The sequence below is a fragment of the Delphinus delphis genome, chromosome 12 (genome assembly GCF_949987515.2).
Source record: "Delphinus delphis chromosome 12, mDelDel1.2, whole genome shotgun sequence".
NCBI classification, from domain to species: domain Eukaryota; kingdom Metazoa; phylum Chordata; class Mammalia; order Artiodactyla; family Delphinidae; genus Delphinus; species Delphinus delphis.
The window spans coordinates 67482581-67498935 of NC_082694.2; the positions used below are offsets into that span (position 1 = coordinate 67482581).

Consider the following 16355-nt stretch of genomic DNA (forward strand, 5'->3'; position numbering starts at 1 on the left):
CCTAAGTGACCCTCGTGTGGACCCTCCCACTTGCCTGCCTGGCCTCTGTCTGAGTTCCCCTCACCAGATGCGCTGTGGACTTTCCTGCACAGGCAGCGCTCCCAGCGGCAATGGGACGTAGGAGCAGGGACCAGAGAACCTGCCCTGACCAGCTGGAGACAGAGCGCAGAGCCTGAGGGTGGGGTTCAGGGCGGCCTCCGCCCGAGGCTGACCCTCCCTCCTTCTCACCAGTGATGGAGGGCCACGGGGAAGTGAATATTAAGCATTACCTGAACTGCAGCCACTGTGAGGTAGATGAGTGCCACATGGACCCCGAGAGCCACAGGGTCATCTGCTTCTGTGACCATGGGACAGTGCTGGCCGAGGACGGTGTCTCCTGCATAGGTAAGGGGGTGGGGGAGGGAGCCCAGAGCTTGAGCCACAGCTGGTTTCTTTGGTTCTGGGACACCTCAGATGCAGTTTTGTAAACTTCCTGACACCCCGTCTGCCCCCAGCACCAGTGCTCTGCTGATGGGTAGAGGGACCTGTGTGTGAAAGGTGGGTCACGGCCTAAGAAGGAGTCGCAAGTCACCTAGTCCCACCCCTAATCCCGGATGTGACCCCCACATCCCCACCAGGGGACCGGCCCATCTCCACTGGACCCCCCAGCGCCAGGGACCTCAGTACTCCTAAGGCACAGCGTCCCATCGGGGAGTCACAGCACCAGACCCGTTCCTTCCAGCTTCCACTCCTGGGCTCCCTGCTCACAGGGGCCCTTCAGGCGCGGCGTCTGAACACAGCGCTGCCGTCCTCCTCCTCAAGTCTTTTCCACATTAAATAACCCGTTTATTTCCATCCATTCATGTGGGACACAGGTTTATGCCTCCTTCTCATCCTGGTGTTCCAGTTGTCAACGTCCCTTTTGAAATGCAGTGTCCGGGCCCAGGCACGGTGCCTCGGTGTGGTCGATGCCAGTGTGCACCCGGGCGCTCCCTCCCATGCGCTGGGCCCGGTGCGCTCGCGGACAGAGAATCAAGTCAGCCTCTAGAGTCTAACTGACCGGGACGCTCTGTCGCTGGGTCGTACTGAGCTTGTAGTCCTCTAAGGTGCCTGAATCTCTTCTGCAGCCGCTGCTGGCTCTCCTTTCATCCTCATCCTGTCATGCACATTTGATGTTTTGGATCAATGTCCAGATTTTGATATTTATCCCTTTTACATATTCCCTCCCCACGAAAGCTACTGTTGAAAGTTGTAAAACCAGGACAAACCTGCTTCATGCCCTGGTCCTCTGAAAAGGATGGTGGTCCAGGTGTCCAAGGCCGGGGAGGGTCTTTCTGACTTGGGGCCAGCTCAGAGGAGAATCCGTGTGGTCATTGGTGCCCCGTGGGGACCTGTCTTCCAGTGTCGCCCACCCCGGAGCCCCACCTGCCACTCTCGCTGATCCTCTCCGTCGTGACCTCTGCCCTCGTGGCCGCCCTCGTCCTGGCTTTCTCCGGCATCATGATCGGTGAGTGTCCCAGAGCCCCAGCACTTCCAAAGCGGGGCAGGGAAGGCAGACCTGGCAGAAGAGAACAGCATCTCAGGCTGTGCCGTGGATGCCGAGGTTTCACTCCGGGTGGGCAGTGATGAGGGCAGCCACGCCAAGCCAAAACAGAAGGCCCCCTCACTCCACCCCCTGCACATCCCTGCTTCCTAGGAGCCATGATTCTGAACCTCAGCCCTGTGCATAGCCCCCTGGTTGCTCAAGGAGGGGGCACTCTTCAGAGTGCTAAAGGTCAGCCCCACCCCAGGCCTCCCTTTCAGCTCTCATCAGACCTGGGCTTCTTCTAGTCTGGCTCGCTTCCTGTGTCACGCCTCCAGCCCGCCCTTCCCCACTCCATGCAGAGAATGCAGAGCTGGTTTCTGACTGTTTCCAATTAGGCCAGTGAGCCAGGGGGTGCTGACCTGCAGGTCGCAGAGGGCCCTGCATGGTCCAGCCAGGCTCTTCCTGCTGGAAATGCCCGGGACAGGTGGGCAGGGACCTGAGGGGAAGCAGAAGGAAAGGCTCAGCTCCGGACAGCACTTTCAGGCCAGCCACTCGAGGGCAGGGAATCTGGGGGGTGACAGGGAGGTGGCAGCTAATGTGATCCCTGTGATGCCATCCTGCAAAGGGCAGGATGACGAGAGCTACCTGGCTGCACGCTTACCACGCGATGGGTGACTGACACATTTTAGTTCACCAGACCCTCAAAGAACCCTATGATCACGGTCGGCATATTTCACAGAGGAGGAACTGAGCGCACAGGAGTTGACTCACTTGCCCCGGCCCCGCCCTGTGAATCACCTCCCATGGAGTCTGCCTTATATATAGAATGTTCTCACACATAGTAGTAACAGTGATAGTGGTCACTTGTACTGGGAAAGCTGTTTAGAACTTTCCAAAACCACTTCTTTCCTTTCTTTCCTCCTTTCTTTCTTTCCTCCTTCCTTCCTTCCTTCCTTCCTGCCTTTATTTATTTATTTTCGTGGCACTGCACAGCTTGTGGGATCTTAGTTCCCTGACCAGGGATTGAACCCACACCCCGGCAGTGAGAGCATCATGTCCTAAACACTGGACCACCAGGGAATTCCCTCCAAAACCATTTTATGTTGGTGAATTCATTTCATTATCACAAACCTAGGGGACGGGGAGTGGGGCTTTAGGAGACAGGGCAGGAGTTATTGTCCCTGCTTACAGAGAAGGAGACTGAGATCCAAAGAGGTCACGTGTCGCTTGTCAGTGTCACAGCTTGTAAGTAACAAAGGCAGAATTAGAACTCAGGCACCAGCTTAGACCCAGTTTAGAGACCTTTCACTCTGTGACAGTCTCCAGCTATGTGGCTTGGCGGTTCTTCAACTGTAGGAAACACAGGTGACCAAGAACCCCAGCTGTACTCTCAAATCCATTGCCATGCTTGCCTCACCCAGCGCCTGGGCAGAGCAGAGCTGCTAAGGCAGGCCCCCTCCTGGAGGCATGGGACTCCTCTGACAGCCGACTGCAGATCGGCTGAAATATGTCCTTCACATGGGGTCAGACTTTCAACACAGTATGGTGGCTTCCCAGCCTTCCTGGGTTCCCTCCCAATTATCTCTCACAGGCATTTCCCCTAGTAAAATCCTTGCCTGTTTAATCCTGTCTTGGGTCTGCTTCTCAGAGGACCCAAACTAATGTGCCTCTGCCCCTGCACGATACAATAAATGTTTCCATTCATATGATTTTAAGGTTTACATTTACTTTCATCTTTCAATTAAAGGTACGCTTTCACATCTGTAATCATTTTGTTCGTATGACTAAGTGTGATGGAAAGATTTAGATCCCTGTGGAGGAGCTGGAGATCCAGGAAGGCTTCCTGGAGGAGGTGGCCTGGCTGCCTGGCCCGGGCCACCTTGCGCTGACCTCCATGTGTCTGCAGTGTACCGCCGGAAGCACCAGGAGCTGCAAGCCATGCAGATGGAGCTGCAGAGCCCCGAGTACAAGCTGAGCAAGCTCCGCACCTCCACCATCATGACCGACTACAACCCCAACTACTGTTTTGCCGGCAAAACCTCCTCCATCAGTGACCTGAAGGAGGTGCCCAGGAAAAACATCACCCTCATCCGGTGAGTGCCCATCACTGTCCTGGGGGGCAGCGGGGGGTGTGGGGGCGGCAGGGAAGGGAGAGCTCCAGGGGGCTGGATGTCATCCCTGCACCACGAATTCCTCCGGCAGCAAGAAGCCAGTAGAGCCACCCCTCGGGGCCCCCCCAGCCCCCCCAGGGAGAGAAGGTTCAGTGTTCAGGGCCATTGGGGGGGTGTTTGCTTGTTCAACACCCCATATACACATGGGGTTGGTACAATGAGAGGAGGATTAGATGGGAGGAATGGGGCTCTCCTCAAAATCCGCCCAAGTGCCCCTCCCCAGGCCTTGCTCCCCTCCCCACTCCCAGAGCACCCTGTGCACGTGTCTGTCACTCACCAAGCACACTCCAGGGGGTGTCCACCAGCTGTCTGTGCCCCTCCCCACCGGCCCCAGGGAGCACAGGCCTCCCTGGCGGGCTGAGCCTTAGTCCCCTCTAGGCCCCTGGCAAATATTAGAGGCTCAGTAAGTGTTCACAGAAGGAATGTCCAGCCAGTGTCCTGAATCCTGGCTTGGAAACTTTCTTGCCAGGTAGACCAATGGAGGCCAGGACCGACGAGCAAAGCCAGATTGAGGGCGTTACCCTTGAGGGTGTGCGTGACCCCCTGGCTCCCGTGTGCGTCCACTAAATGTGCCCCCGTCTCATCTCGCCTTCTCTTTGAACAGGGGTCTGGGCCACGGCGCGTTTGGGGAGGTGTATGAAGGTCAGGTGTCTGGAATGCCCAACGACCCGAGCCCCCTGCAAGTGGCTGTAAAGGTAAGAGACGGCTCCCTTGTGGGCCTGACCTTGGCCAGGGGTCTCTGTAAGTGTGGCTCTCTGCTGAAAGCCTCTGACCTCTGCGGCTCACAGCCTCCTTCTCCTTCCCACCCTCCCTTCTGCGCCCAGACGCTGCCTGAGGTGTGTTCCGAACAGGACGAACTGGATTTCCTCATGGAAGCCCTGATCATCAGGTAACGATACAGGGAGACACCCCACACCACTGCCCCAAGCCTGTAAGGGACACGAGATATTTCTAACAGGCACATCTCCGAGGGAAACAGGACTGTCCTGCAGCATAGCCCTCCCTCTCCAACAGGAGACTCTCTAAATTCTTAGCACGTCTTACCAGAGTGGAACCAGCCCCCTGTCTTAGAAAAAGAATCCAATCGATAGCGCTCCACCTTCAGTCCGCATCCCTGTGTCACCAGCTGGTTCTTTTCCCCCTTTTCTTAAGAAACAGAGCAGCTGGTTGTTGACAGTAGAAGATACAATCCTCCTCCAGGTATCTCTTCCACCAGGTGCTGGCGCCAACCCCAGCTCTCAGCCCTCATGTAAAGGAAATGGGCCCCCAAGTGATGGAAGGCGCCCACCCTGGTCCACCCAGCTGGCCTGACCCTTCAATTGGTGGATCTGGGGCCCCCCACGGGGAGTCTCAGTGGCCGGGGCTCTGAGAGCAGATGTTGGACCTTGAGATCTGGCCAGGCTCATGGCCTCCTGGTGCACTGGGGAACCTCAAACATCCTGAAGGCTGGGGCAGCCCGAGGTCTCCACTTGACAGAAGTGGAACGAGTCCAGAGCAGCATGTGTGGTGCGCTGGGTCCATAGGAGGATAGCAGCAGGCTCAGCCCCTGCTTTAAAAATGACGTATTTTCTGACTGAGCATGTAGTATGTGATTATTGAATAAAACCTGGAAAGTAGGAGAGTAGATGGAAGGAGACCCGAATCAGTCCATCTCCGTACTTGGCAGTAACTAAGCAGCATTATATTTGGGTGTACAGTCACCCGGTGTGTCACCTCTGCACGCGTGGGCCCACGTGGAGTTCCCTGGCCCCGCTGCCTCACGTGTCCCGATAGGATCACGTTAACAGGAAAACCCGAATCTCAGAGCCCCCATGAGGAGTCCACAGTGGGATCCGTGGCCCACTTCCTTGTTCTCTTCCACACACGATCACCTGGCAGGTCTCACGCAGTCCCTCGGGAAAGCAGTTCCTCTTCCGCCTGAGGCCTTCCTCTGAAAACCCAAACCCTAAACGTGAATCCTGGCCAGCAGTCCGCGCCCCAGCCTCAAAGCCCTCCTCTCCCCACCCCGCCCCACCTGCTCACCCAAGTTCCTCCTCACCCCCTCGCCCCCAAGCAAGTTCTTTCAAGCAGACTGAGCTCCCGCCAGACCTGCCCTCTGGTTCTCCCAGCTGCTGAGCAGCCGGATTATCCTCTGCTTAGGCCCAGCCTGGGAGCCCTGCTTCCCACATTTACAGAAAGCATTTACAAAATGCGGCTTCTGAAAGCATAAATCTGTACCCGGCTTTGCCCACTTAAGGTTTTCCCAGACTCAGCTCAGTTAAATTCGGTTACTCCCCTCTGCTCTGCAGCAAGTTCAACCACCAGAACATCGTGCGCTGTATCGGGGTGAGTCTGCAAGCCCTGCCCCGATTTATCCTGCTGGAGCTCATGGCGGGAGGAGACCTCAAGTCCTTCCTCCGAGAGACGCGCCCTCGCCCGGTGAGTGAGAACCAGCCTTTCCCAGTAGCTGTGCTGGGGGACGGAGCAGGGGGAGGAAGGAGCCAGGGTGGGCAGCCTGGGAAGCAACATACTCAGTGGGACCGAGGGAGTCGGCCCATGGGCTCGGATCTGGGGGAAAGGCGGGAGAGAGGGGCCAGAAGGTGGCCGATGGCTGAGCCCAGCCCCAGGGATCTTGTGCAAGTCTTGTGCAACAGCTTCTCCAGGCTGTATCTATTTTTATGGCCTGCTGATTGTGGAAAACCAAAACTAGGGACAAGCACAGTGGGGGGACTTTCATGCCGGCTGTGTCACTCACTCAACCAGCTGACTTGGGGCAGGTCACTCTGCATCCACCTGTTCTGAGCCCCACTGTCCTCATCTCTCAAATGTGGACATCCTGACCTTGTAGTTTTCCTATCAAAGTAGAGTGCTGGGGTATTTAGGAAGGTGCTGCATACATGTTATGGTTAAAGGGCTAGAGCTTGGGGGAGTGAAGAAACCTAAGTGACCCACCCACGCCCAGCCCTGCTTGGCCATTAGACAACCTGCTTAGGGCAGCCAACCCCCTCTAACCTCAGCATCTGCAACGTGAACTCCTCGGGCTAGGCTAGAACATGTCGGACAGAGATCATTTATAAAATACAGCACACTGGGAGAGCCCGGAGTCCAGCTGTCCACTCCTGTCACTGCCGGGGTCTTCAAGAAGCCTGGACCCTGGAAACTGGAGCAGAGCAGACCCCTGAGTTAGGACCTGACTTCCTCTGGTTGCCACTGGACTATGAGAACTACGGGGAAGACTTGTACCCTCCCCACCCCCAGGACAACAGAGAAAGACCGACAACCGCTCTGCCACAGCAAGACCAGAACGGAACGCTCTCCTCACGAGGACCCCAAGTGGTTGCGGAAACCTCGGAAGGTCACGCCTGCTCCAGTCCACGCCTTCGCTCAGGCTCAGTTTAGAAACCGCATCCTTAGTAGCCTCCACACCGTTCCCACAAGCCTCTGGGTGGCCTCTCTCGGCATCTAAGAGGAATCCGCTCTAACGCCTCGAGAAGATGAGTGTGTGTGCACCTGAGCACACCTGGCAGGAGGAAGGGGCTGGGGGAGGGGCAGAGAGAACTAAGCCCACCTCACGGTAATCCTCATCTGCATTGTCACAACCACCCTGTGAAGGAGACGGTACAGATCTCACCCCATTCTGGAGACGGGAAAACAGTGGCTCAGGGCGGTCATGTGACTTGCCGAGGTGCACAGGCAGTGAAAGAGCTGGGGCTGGAGCTCAGGTCTGGTGGATCCTGATTCCATGCTCTCTCCAGCCTGCTGTGCTGTTTATCCAGATGGTCCCCTTCGAGAAGCCCTGAGTGCCAAGGTGAGGGTGGGTTGTTCAGAGCAAATGCCGCCAGCTATGCCGGCATCTCTGCCAGGTCTGGGCACCAGCCTTGGCTTTCCCACCAGCACCCAGCAAGGCTGAGCGGTGCTGGGAAGCAGTGCCTCTGGCAGACGTCACACGGAACACTTGGTATCACACTTTGGGCAGAGGCATAGCTCTGGCTTTCCCACTGGAGATTCCTGGGGCTTGAGGACAAGAAAGTATTGTGACCTCCTTGTAAAGGGAATCTGGGAACCCTTCACTTGGCAAGTCCGAGGACTTGCAGGCAAAGGTATCTCTCTCCCTTGATGATGAAAGAGGATTTGGATGTTGTCTCAAAGAACGAAGCACCAGCAAGGACAAGCAGGTCACGGATCTCTCCCACCACCTCCAGCCCCAGTGCTGCCCCCAGGAGGCTCAGAGCAGGAGCCTGCTGCCGAGTCCCGACCTCTAGCTGCAGCTACCGCCCGAGGGATGCCCACAGCCAGCAGAAGGTCCACTCTGCTTGGGAGAGCCGCTTCTAAGGGTCGGGATTCCCCCGACCAAATCTGCCCGTTAACCCTTGACCCTGCTCTTCTGTGTGGCTCTCCCTGCCAACCGTGCCCCTTGGTAGCACCCCAGTCCTCCTCATTACCCCTTTACACACCCACTCGTCTCAGGTGAGCTGGTCGTTCCTGAGGTACTGCCCACGATGGGTGATTTAAAACGTCGGATCACAGCCTCCAGAGTGACCCCGTGCAAATGTGTTTGTAGCAGCAACTTCCGGCCGTGGGTGGAAGGGGTGGGGAGGTGGGGAGGAGGTTGCTAGGTGTCCTGCATGATTCTCAGAACCACAAAATCCAGCTTAGTGGAGTGGGGGTCAGGTTGACTGTGAGAAAGGAGCGCGATTTAGAAGTGGACCGAGGGGGCTAATATCAGCAAATCCTACACATGATGAAGAAGGGAGGGGCTGGCTGATGGACATCAGGGCCGGAGAGATACACGCCCTGAGGAGAGCGTGGGCAGAGTCGTGCCTCCAGCCTGTGGAGCTCACTGGATTCAAAGGCCTGAAGTCCACCTGATTCATTTGTTTGAAGTCCTTAAGTCTCCAGGCTTACCTGATGATGACCTGATGTGTGCAGGCACCCGGCTGGGCACTCAGAGTCACACGAGCACTCTGTACTCACTTCCTGCCATCCCCGGGGCTCAGTGGCTCCATGGACCATCAGCATAGAAGGACATGAAGTAATGATGGATATACAGACTCAGAAGACAGAATGGGTACCTGGGCCAACCATGTCTGTCATGGAAATGAAATTCATGGGTACAGAGGAAAACATCGTTTGGTCCCAGGACCCACCTCCTCAAGAAGGAAGGACCCTTTTAATGTCAAAATAACTTTGCAGATGCTCTCTTTATTGAACAAATTTTTATTGAGGGTTTAATATATGCCAGATGTAGGCTAGTAGCTGTCTTTTAATATCAGTTGATTCAATCAATAATGACAAAGACCATTAAGGAGTCAGTAATCTCTTTATTCAAGGTGGCGGTCATTGACTGCTATAGTGTCTATAGCTGTTTGGAACATGGTAATCCTGTAGGTAATGGCTCTAGAGAAGAGGCTCAGTACAAGACGGCTTCTTGGATGTCAGAGGTGAACAGCACAGAGGTGAGAACCTCTGGTTGCAACTAATGCTTAGGTTTTCATCTTTGGCTTCAACTTTGCCAAATACCAATGCTGCCTCCAAAACGCATGGAGGGGTATTTTCTCGGCCATGTCAGGAGCCAGGAATATGAGGGCCCAGCACCGTTCGCATCTCATCACTTTTCAAAATGGATTTTTGCCACGTTTAGTATTTTGTGTCCCCTGTCTGCATTCTTTGCTTCTTCCTTTCATCTTTCCCTCTTACCCTCATATGTGTCCATGTTAAAATATACCCCTAGTCTGTTTTTCACTTGGTGAAACAGTTCCTCCCCCATGTCCTGTGACCCTTCATCTCTAAATGCAGAAGCTACTTAAGGAAGGAACAGGTATCAATATTATTCTGTCTTTTGTTAGTATATACATTATCCTTTGGAAATAGCCCCTCAGAAACTGCGAGCAAAGAAATTATTCCACTTCAGTGGGCCTCTTTTATCCCGTGTCAAAGTAGGATATTGGTCAAAACAGTGTCCCTGAAGGGAACTCCGGTACCCTGAGGTGCTGCACACTCACACACACGCTCAGGAGAATTCCTCGGTCAAGCAAACATCAGAGCCACGCAGACTCCTCTCTTACCGATTCTCAACACACATTAGCGTATAGCAAAGACTCTGATCATTTCTGTGATAAGGAAGCCTATTTAACCCAGGAATTCCCATGCCTGTTTGATTGAATTCCATCCCACAGCCTGCTTTGGGAAATACTGCACAAAATCCTCTCTGAGTACTGGGCAGGCTACACCCATAACCATGGCTGCCCGAGTTGCCAAAGGAAGTGCCGCATTCAGTGGCGAATAGGGGGCAGAAACCCTGGCTCCAAGGCCTTCTTTGCCCAGGAAGGATAGAAATGACACTGAGCACACTGGCTACACTCTGCACTGCTAGTTTTAAGTATCGGTTTTGCCACAGCATCCACACCTCCGCCACCGCGCGCGCGCACGCACACACACACACACACACACACACGCACACACACACACACACACACACACACACACACACCCACGGGTTACCGTCTGTCTGCTCTGTTCAGACTGATTAGCGGCGCGGTTAATTTGCTCTGAGCAGCCAAAGACAGGGAGCCGAGATAATCCCGGCCCGTGGGTTAATGCATGGGAAGATTTAGTCCCTGCAGCACACCAGACTCATGGAGCATTTGAGACGTCAGTGGTCCTTGCATCCTGAGTGATGGGGGCTAAGACACAAAGAGACCCGGGGGGAGCTAGGACTGGGTCCTCTTTGGCAGGAACAGAAAGCAATTTGAAAGAAAGAGAGAGAAAAGATTGTTCTAATACTATAGCAAGATGGATGCATATTCCCCTTGGAAATATATTACTTTCCTTTTCCCCAGGAGAAGGGGACTGTCTCTCACAGTGCCCAGTACTTCTCAGCCTGACAAGGTCCCGGGAGAAGCCCAACACAAGAGCCATTTCCCGAGACCCCACAGCACCCCCAGGAGCAGCCCCCTGCATAACTGCAGAGCCCTCTGTGAAGCGCTCACTCTGTGCCTCTGACTGTAGGTGCTCTTAACCATCCAGGGAGGCCAAGAGTGTCATGCTGATTTCACAGACCAGGACACGGTGGCTTGGACAGAGGCAAAGCGGTCAGCCCCAGCTCACACAGCCAATAAGGGACGAGCAGGATGAAGCCCAGCTCAGCTCAACCGAGCACCGGAATGTGCCCTCACGGCATCTGTGTGCTGCATCCGTATTCACTTGGGTACCATGCGCTGCGCCCATGGCTACTCCGGCCCTTCTCGGACACGCTCTCCCGAGAAACTCCATTTTAACTCCTAGAATCCTACTTCCCCCAACCCAGATCCTTAAAGCCCAGTTCAGGGCAGTTTCGGCTCCACCCTGTTGACTGTGTGATCTGAGCCTCTCTGAGCCCTCAGCCCTCGCATCTTTAATACAGAAGTAACCTCTCTTCCCTACCGACCACACGGGATGTTGCATCAAAGGAGATCATGCCCTGGGACTTGCTCTGTTGCATGTAAGGCACTGCCCAGTGGTCCATGGGCAGAGACTATGCCCCTCCCTGAGTCTTCCCTCCCCAGAACTGAAGCATATGCCCTAGACAAACGCCTCTCTGCCTCCTTCAGTCCCGTGCTGTCTCTCCAAGGAGTCCCAGGGAGGTCCTGGTCTGTGGCCGGCATCTGGGTAAACCCTAGTTCCGCTGTAATCAACCAACGAACCCCCTTGTTCACTGAACCACGGCAGCGAGCTAAGGGTCGTATTGGAGACCACGGAAGTGGATGCTGAAGGCCCTGCCTCGGGTACCTCGAAGTTTCCTTGGGGACATGGTAAGATAGGCACAGAAGAGCGCAGTGAATGTGACACTGCATGACGACGTGTTGCTGCAGACTTGGGGGTTTAGGAATTTAAAAGACACCAAGGAGGGCATAGCCCTCAGAAAAGACTTCCCGGGGCTCCACCAGGCTGCGGGGAGGCAACGGCGGGGTGCATCTCGGGGGCAGCGGGGGTGAGGGGGCGGCAGCAGCTTTTGCACAAAAGAGAATCATGCAGAAAGGCCGGAGATGGCTCTTCAGCTGCCCATCGTTTTCTGGAAGCTTTCCTTTTTCAATCCACTTCAGGTCTAGGTCTTCAGGAAGAAAATTAATTTTTAAAAAAATATTTTTAAGCATTTAACTAGAGCATTTCTAAAACAATATTAGCCCCCTTTATTTCCCCACAGGCCTGTTTGTATGTTTGGGGGATCCAAATGTTTATGAAGATTGAGGTGGAAGAATGGGCAGAAAAAGTGCAAAGGGGCAGGACGTCTGCCAGTCCCGGTTCCTGTGGTTTAGGGCTCCAGCCCCGCTCATCTGGGAGCTGCGACCCTGTAAATGTTGCGCCCACCTGCAGAGATGGAGTCTTTGGTCTGGGCTGAGGCCCAGGCATCTGCATTTTTTAAGCCGCCAGGTGATTTCGAATATGCAGCCAGGGCTGAGACCCTGGGGGTGGCGCACCTGTGTGGCCTCCTAGCAAGCATGGGAAGTGTTTCAGACCTTCTCTCCCCCAAGAACTTCTCATCATCTGGTCACTTCTGTCTGCCACAGAATCAGCCCTCCTCCCTGGCCATGCTGGACCTCCTGCACGTGGCTCGGGACATCGCCTGTGGCTGCCAGTATCTAGAGGAAAATCACTTCATCCACCGGTGAGTCTAAGTGGCCTTGCTCTACCCCCACCTTCTGTATGCTTCCCTACATGTCTCAGGGCCCCAGCTCGTGCCTTCAGAGCAGAACAATAGGTCTCTCTCCAAAGCTGTTTGGATGGCTCAGCTTTGTCTTTAAGATGGTTATCACTCTACCAGGGCTTCATCTGGCCCATAGGTAAAGTGGGATCATAAGACATCCATGCCAGCACTGGAGACCCAGATGAGCTATACCTGACCCCCTGCAGGGACTCCTGCCTGTGTCAAGTCCTAGATCATGTGAACGTTTCCATATCTAGAAAACTGGGCTCCTTAAGGGAAGTTTAAGGAGTTTGTATTTTCACATATCTGACTATGAGTAACTCGAAGGCAAGGACCCTGTTTTATTCATCTTCATATCACTGGCACATGGTGGGGCACAATAAATATTTATTGGATAAATTATTTTTTTCTAAAATACTCTGAAATGAAAAATAACGATTATTTTCTCCACCTCTGTACTTCATTTCTTCTACTCTTCTACTCTACTCCTTGTGTTTAAATGGTGTTTTCATTGGTACATCAAGTCCATGTGTAATGCTATAGACATGAGAGACGACACGTATGTCTTTCCATGTGGCCATTCATGGCTTTCTCAGCAGACAGCTTGATTCTGAAACCTGAAAAGTCAAATAGATTGTTAGGCTCTTTGCAAAGCTCTTCCTAACCATTTGCTTCTAATTTAGTAAATAACAACCTGGTGAACTAATAAACATTCATTAACCCATCCAGGAGTATAAGACATGTTCCTAATAATTAGAATATGTAATACAACATAGAAAAGGAGAGAATATGTATGAGTTTAGAAATAGAAAAGTGTGTAGGTAGATAACAAGCTACGCTTCCTTCCCTAATAAAAATGGGGAAGTTGAAGGTCAAGAAATACACTGGCCTAGCTTCCCAGAACCATTCCTGAAACAAGGCGAGACGCTCACATCGGCTCATCCTTTGACTGTCACTTCATCACTTTGATCTTCAGATCTTCCTGTTGATTTTCAACCTTTCCAACTTGCAGATCATTGTGCTTGATAGAAATAACAGAAGTAAAAGAGAAGCCAGGCTCCATTCTTTCTGTTCTCCTCCAACCCTGCCATTGTTATTCTTGCCCTTTTTAATGTGTACACAGCTTTCCATAAATCTCAGCTCTGGGCTTTATTGTTGTTCAGACATGACAAGGTTGTACTCTTTTTGGAATTAGTCCTTGGCTAGAGCCATCTTGCCATCTTTTGTCCACGTCCTCTAAATCTGGGCTCATCCGAGAGCAACATGTGCTGTCACCTTGGTGAATTCAGATCTCTCCCTTCGCTTCTCCCTGAGGTCGTTTCTGCCTTTAAAAAAAAAAAAAAAAGATTTATTTATTATTTTATTTATTTTTGGCTGCTTCAGGTCTTAGTTGCGGCACGTGGGATCCTCGTTGAGGCATGCGGGCTCTTCGTTGCTGCGCACGGGCTTCTCTCTAGTTGTGGCGTGCAGGTTTTTTCTCTCTCTAGTTGTGTCGCACGGGTTCCAGAGCACGTGGGCTCTGTAGTTTGTGGCATGCAGGTTCTCTAGTTGAGGCATGCGAGCTCAGTAGTTGTGGTGCACGGGTTCAGTTGCCCCGCGGCATGTGGGATCTTAGTTCCCTGACCAGGGATCAAACCTGCATCCCCTGCATTGGAAGGTGGATTCTTCACCACTGGACCACCAGGGAAGTCCCCATTTCTGCCTTTTTATCTCCACTCCCACATTAGTCACCAAGCATCCAGATTCTCTGACTGAGGGATCATATCCATCTTTCCTCTGACGTTTTGAAATCTGCTTTCCTAGAGGCATGATAACATGTTGAGTATATCCAGTGCTGTTATTACAGATAATAAGATAACAGGATCATATTCTCTTAAGATTCTTATGGCTTTCATATCTGTAAATAGTTACTGAAGGTCAGAATTAGATCCCAGAGTAACAGTCTGTTGCTCCTTTTATCTTTTTTGAGAAATGAAATTGTCAAAGATTGAATCAATAATGTATCAGATGATCGCTTTATAAGCAAAGGGTGACTATTAGCAGAAATTGTCCATCTCGATCAGAGCTGTCTTCTGAGGTAATTGGTTTGAAGAAAGCATCTTTTACATCTTCTAACTGGCTTGAGGTCTGTGGCACACTCCCCCAATAGGTTTACCTTAATTCTCTTTCCTCCACCCAGTGTCTGCCTTAAGATTCGCAGACTCCCATGCAACCACACCTGCTGAATTCAGAGTGGAGCTCCCTCACCAGATCCACATGCTTCCATTTTTCTATTAGATCTCTTTCCTTTGGACATGCTTTATTGCCATTTCAATAAATATGTGTCATTCTACCAAGTCTTGGTGTGTTCTATCATGTTACCTTTACTTTCCTGCCATTAGATTCAAGATCAATTTTTTAAGCAACCATTCCCTGCACATCAATGGAAAGACCTTTCTGGATCCATAAATATTGTTCCTGGTCTATTTCACTGTATTTCTCTTGAGAAGCAGTGGCTATATCTCTTACTATTTTTTTCTTCTTTTTGATGTCATATATGTTATGTTTTATGGTTGCCTTAGGGCATTTTATGCGCCGTTGCTCCTCGAAATTCAACTTAAACCTTCTGGATCAGGGCAGTGGCATTAATGACATCCATCTCCCACCCTGACCCATTGTTCTGATCTCCTAAGCCATGAGGCCCTATGCAGACCCTATTTTTAATACTATCCAGTTGTTTATTCTCCATGTCCTTCTTTCTCAGCCAAAGGTCAGAACCTTCATGAAACCAACTGAAAATGTGAAAACACCACCTGTTCCCCCCAAGGAGTACTTTTTTTTTTTTCCCCGTCCAGGACTTTAATGTTATTAGAAACCCATTCCAGACTTCTTCTGGCTGCATCCTTAATCCCCACATGCATGTCAAGAATGGGTTAGCGGGGCTTCCCTGGTGGTGCAGTGGTTGAGAGTCCGCCTGCCGATGCAGGGGACACGGGTTTGTGCCCCGGTCCGGGAAAATCCCACATGCTGCGAAGCGGCTGGGCCCGTGAGTCATGGCTGCTGAGCCTGCACGTCCGGAGCCTGTTCTCTGCAACGGGAGAGGCCACAACAGTGAGAGGCCCACGTACCGTTAAAAAAAAAAAAAAAAAAAAAAAAAGAATGGGTTAGCAGTCAGTGAGTAGAAGTTGATGAATCTTGGAAAGCTTCTGATCAAGGCTTACAGGTGTGCTCTGGGAGGATAGGCCATCTGGAGAATAACAACTAAGAAGACAAGGTAACTTTCTAACTCGAAAGAAGCGATTCTTTGGCCACATAGCTATGATGCATACAGCTTAGCAAAGGCTTTAGATAAAATCACAGGTGTAAAAACCATAATGACTTATTAAAAAATAAAACTAGAAGTATTTGGGAATACTTTGACCTACTTGAATCTGGTCATGGAAATTATGCTGTTCCAGGATACTCCTTCATCCAACCGGCAAAAACCAACCAGCAATCTGTACAGAACAATAGCCTACAGCCAAACGCATTTCTTACGTCCCTCTGTTATCTTCTCTTAGCTTAAGTGTTTTTGATAAAATAAGGATAATGATAGCACCTTGTGTCTTACAGAGTTGTGAGAATTAGATATGAAGCACATAGAACAATGCTTAAGTACACAGTAAAAGGCCAATCACTTTTCTAGTTCCTATTATAGTTATTTTCATTATTATTATCCCATTAAACATTTCAATCATCTCCCCAAATCCTTTTCCATTTCCCTCTTAGTTCTTTTTTTTTTTTTTTTAACATCTTTATTGGGGTATAATTGCTTTACAATGGTGTGTTAGTTTCTGCTTTATAACAAAGTGAATCGGTCATACATAAACATATGTTCCCATATGTCTTCCCTCTTGCGTCTCCCTCCCTCCCATCCTCCCTATCCCACCCCTCCAGGCTGTCACAAAGCACCGAGCCAATATCCCTGTGCCATGCGGCTGCTTCCCACTAGCTATCTACCTTACTACGTTTGTTAGTGTGTATATGCCCATGACTCTCT

General features: G+C 51.7%; 1 protein-coding gene across 1 annotated transcript in view; it reads left to right on the forward strand.

Annotated features, from left to right (window-relative positions):
* Positions 1 to 16355, forward strand: part of ALK (ALK receptor tyrosine kinase) — a 728753-nt gene that overhangs the window by 691798 nt on the left and 20600 nt on the right. Inside the window, exons 19-25 of the mRNA XM_060027602.1 lie at positions 232 to 384; positions 1382 to 1486; positions 3411 to 3597; positions 4280 to 4370; positions 4500 to 4564; positions 5964 to 6093; positions 12201 to 12298. Coding sequence (XP_059883585.1) covers positions 232 to 384; positions 1382 to 1486; positions 3411 to 3597; positions 4280 to 4370; positions 4500 to 4564; positions 5964 to 6093; positions 12201 to 12298 — 829 coding nt within the window. The remainder of the gene's footprint in view (positions 1 to 231; positions 385 to 1381; positions 1487 to 3410; positions 3598 to 4279; positions 4371 to 4499; positions 4565 to 5963; positions 6094 to 12200; positions 12299 to 16355) is intronic.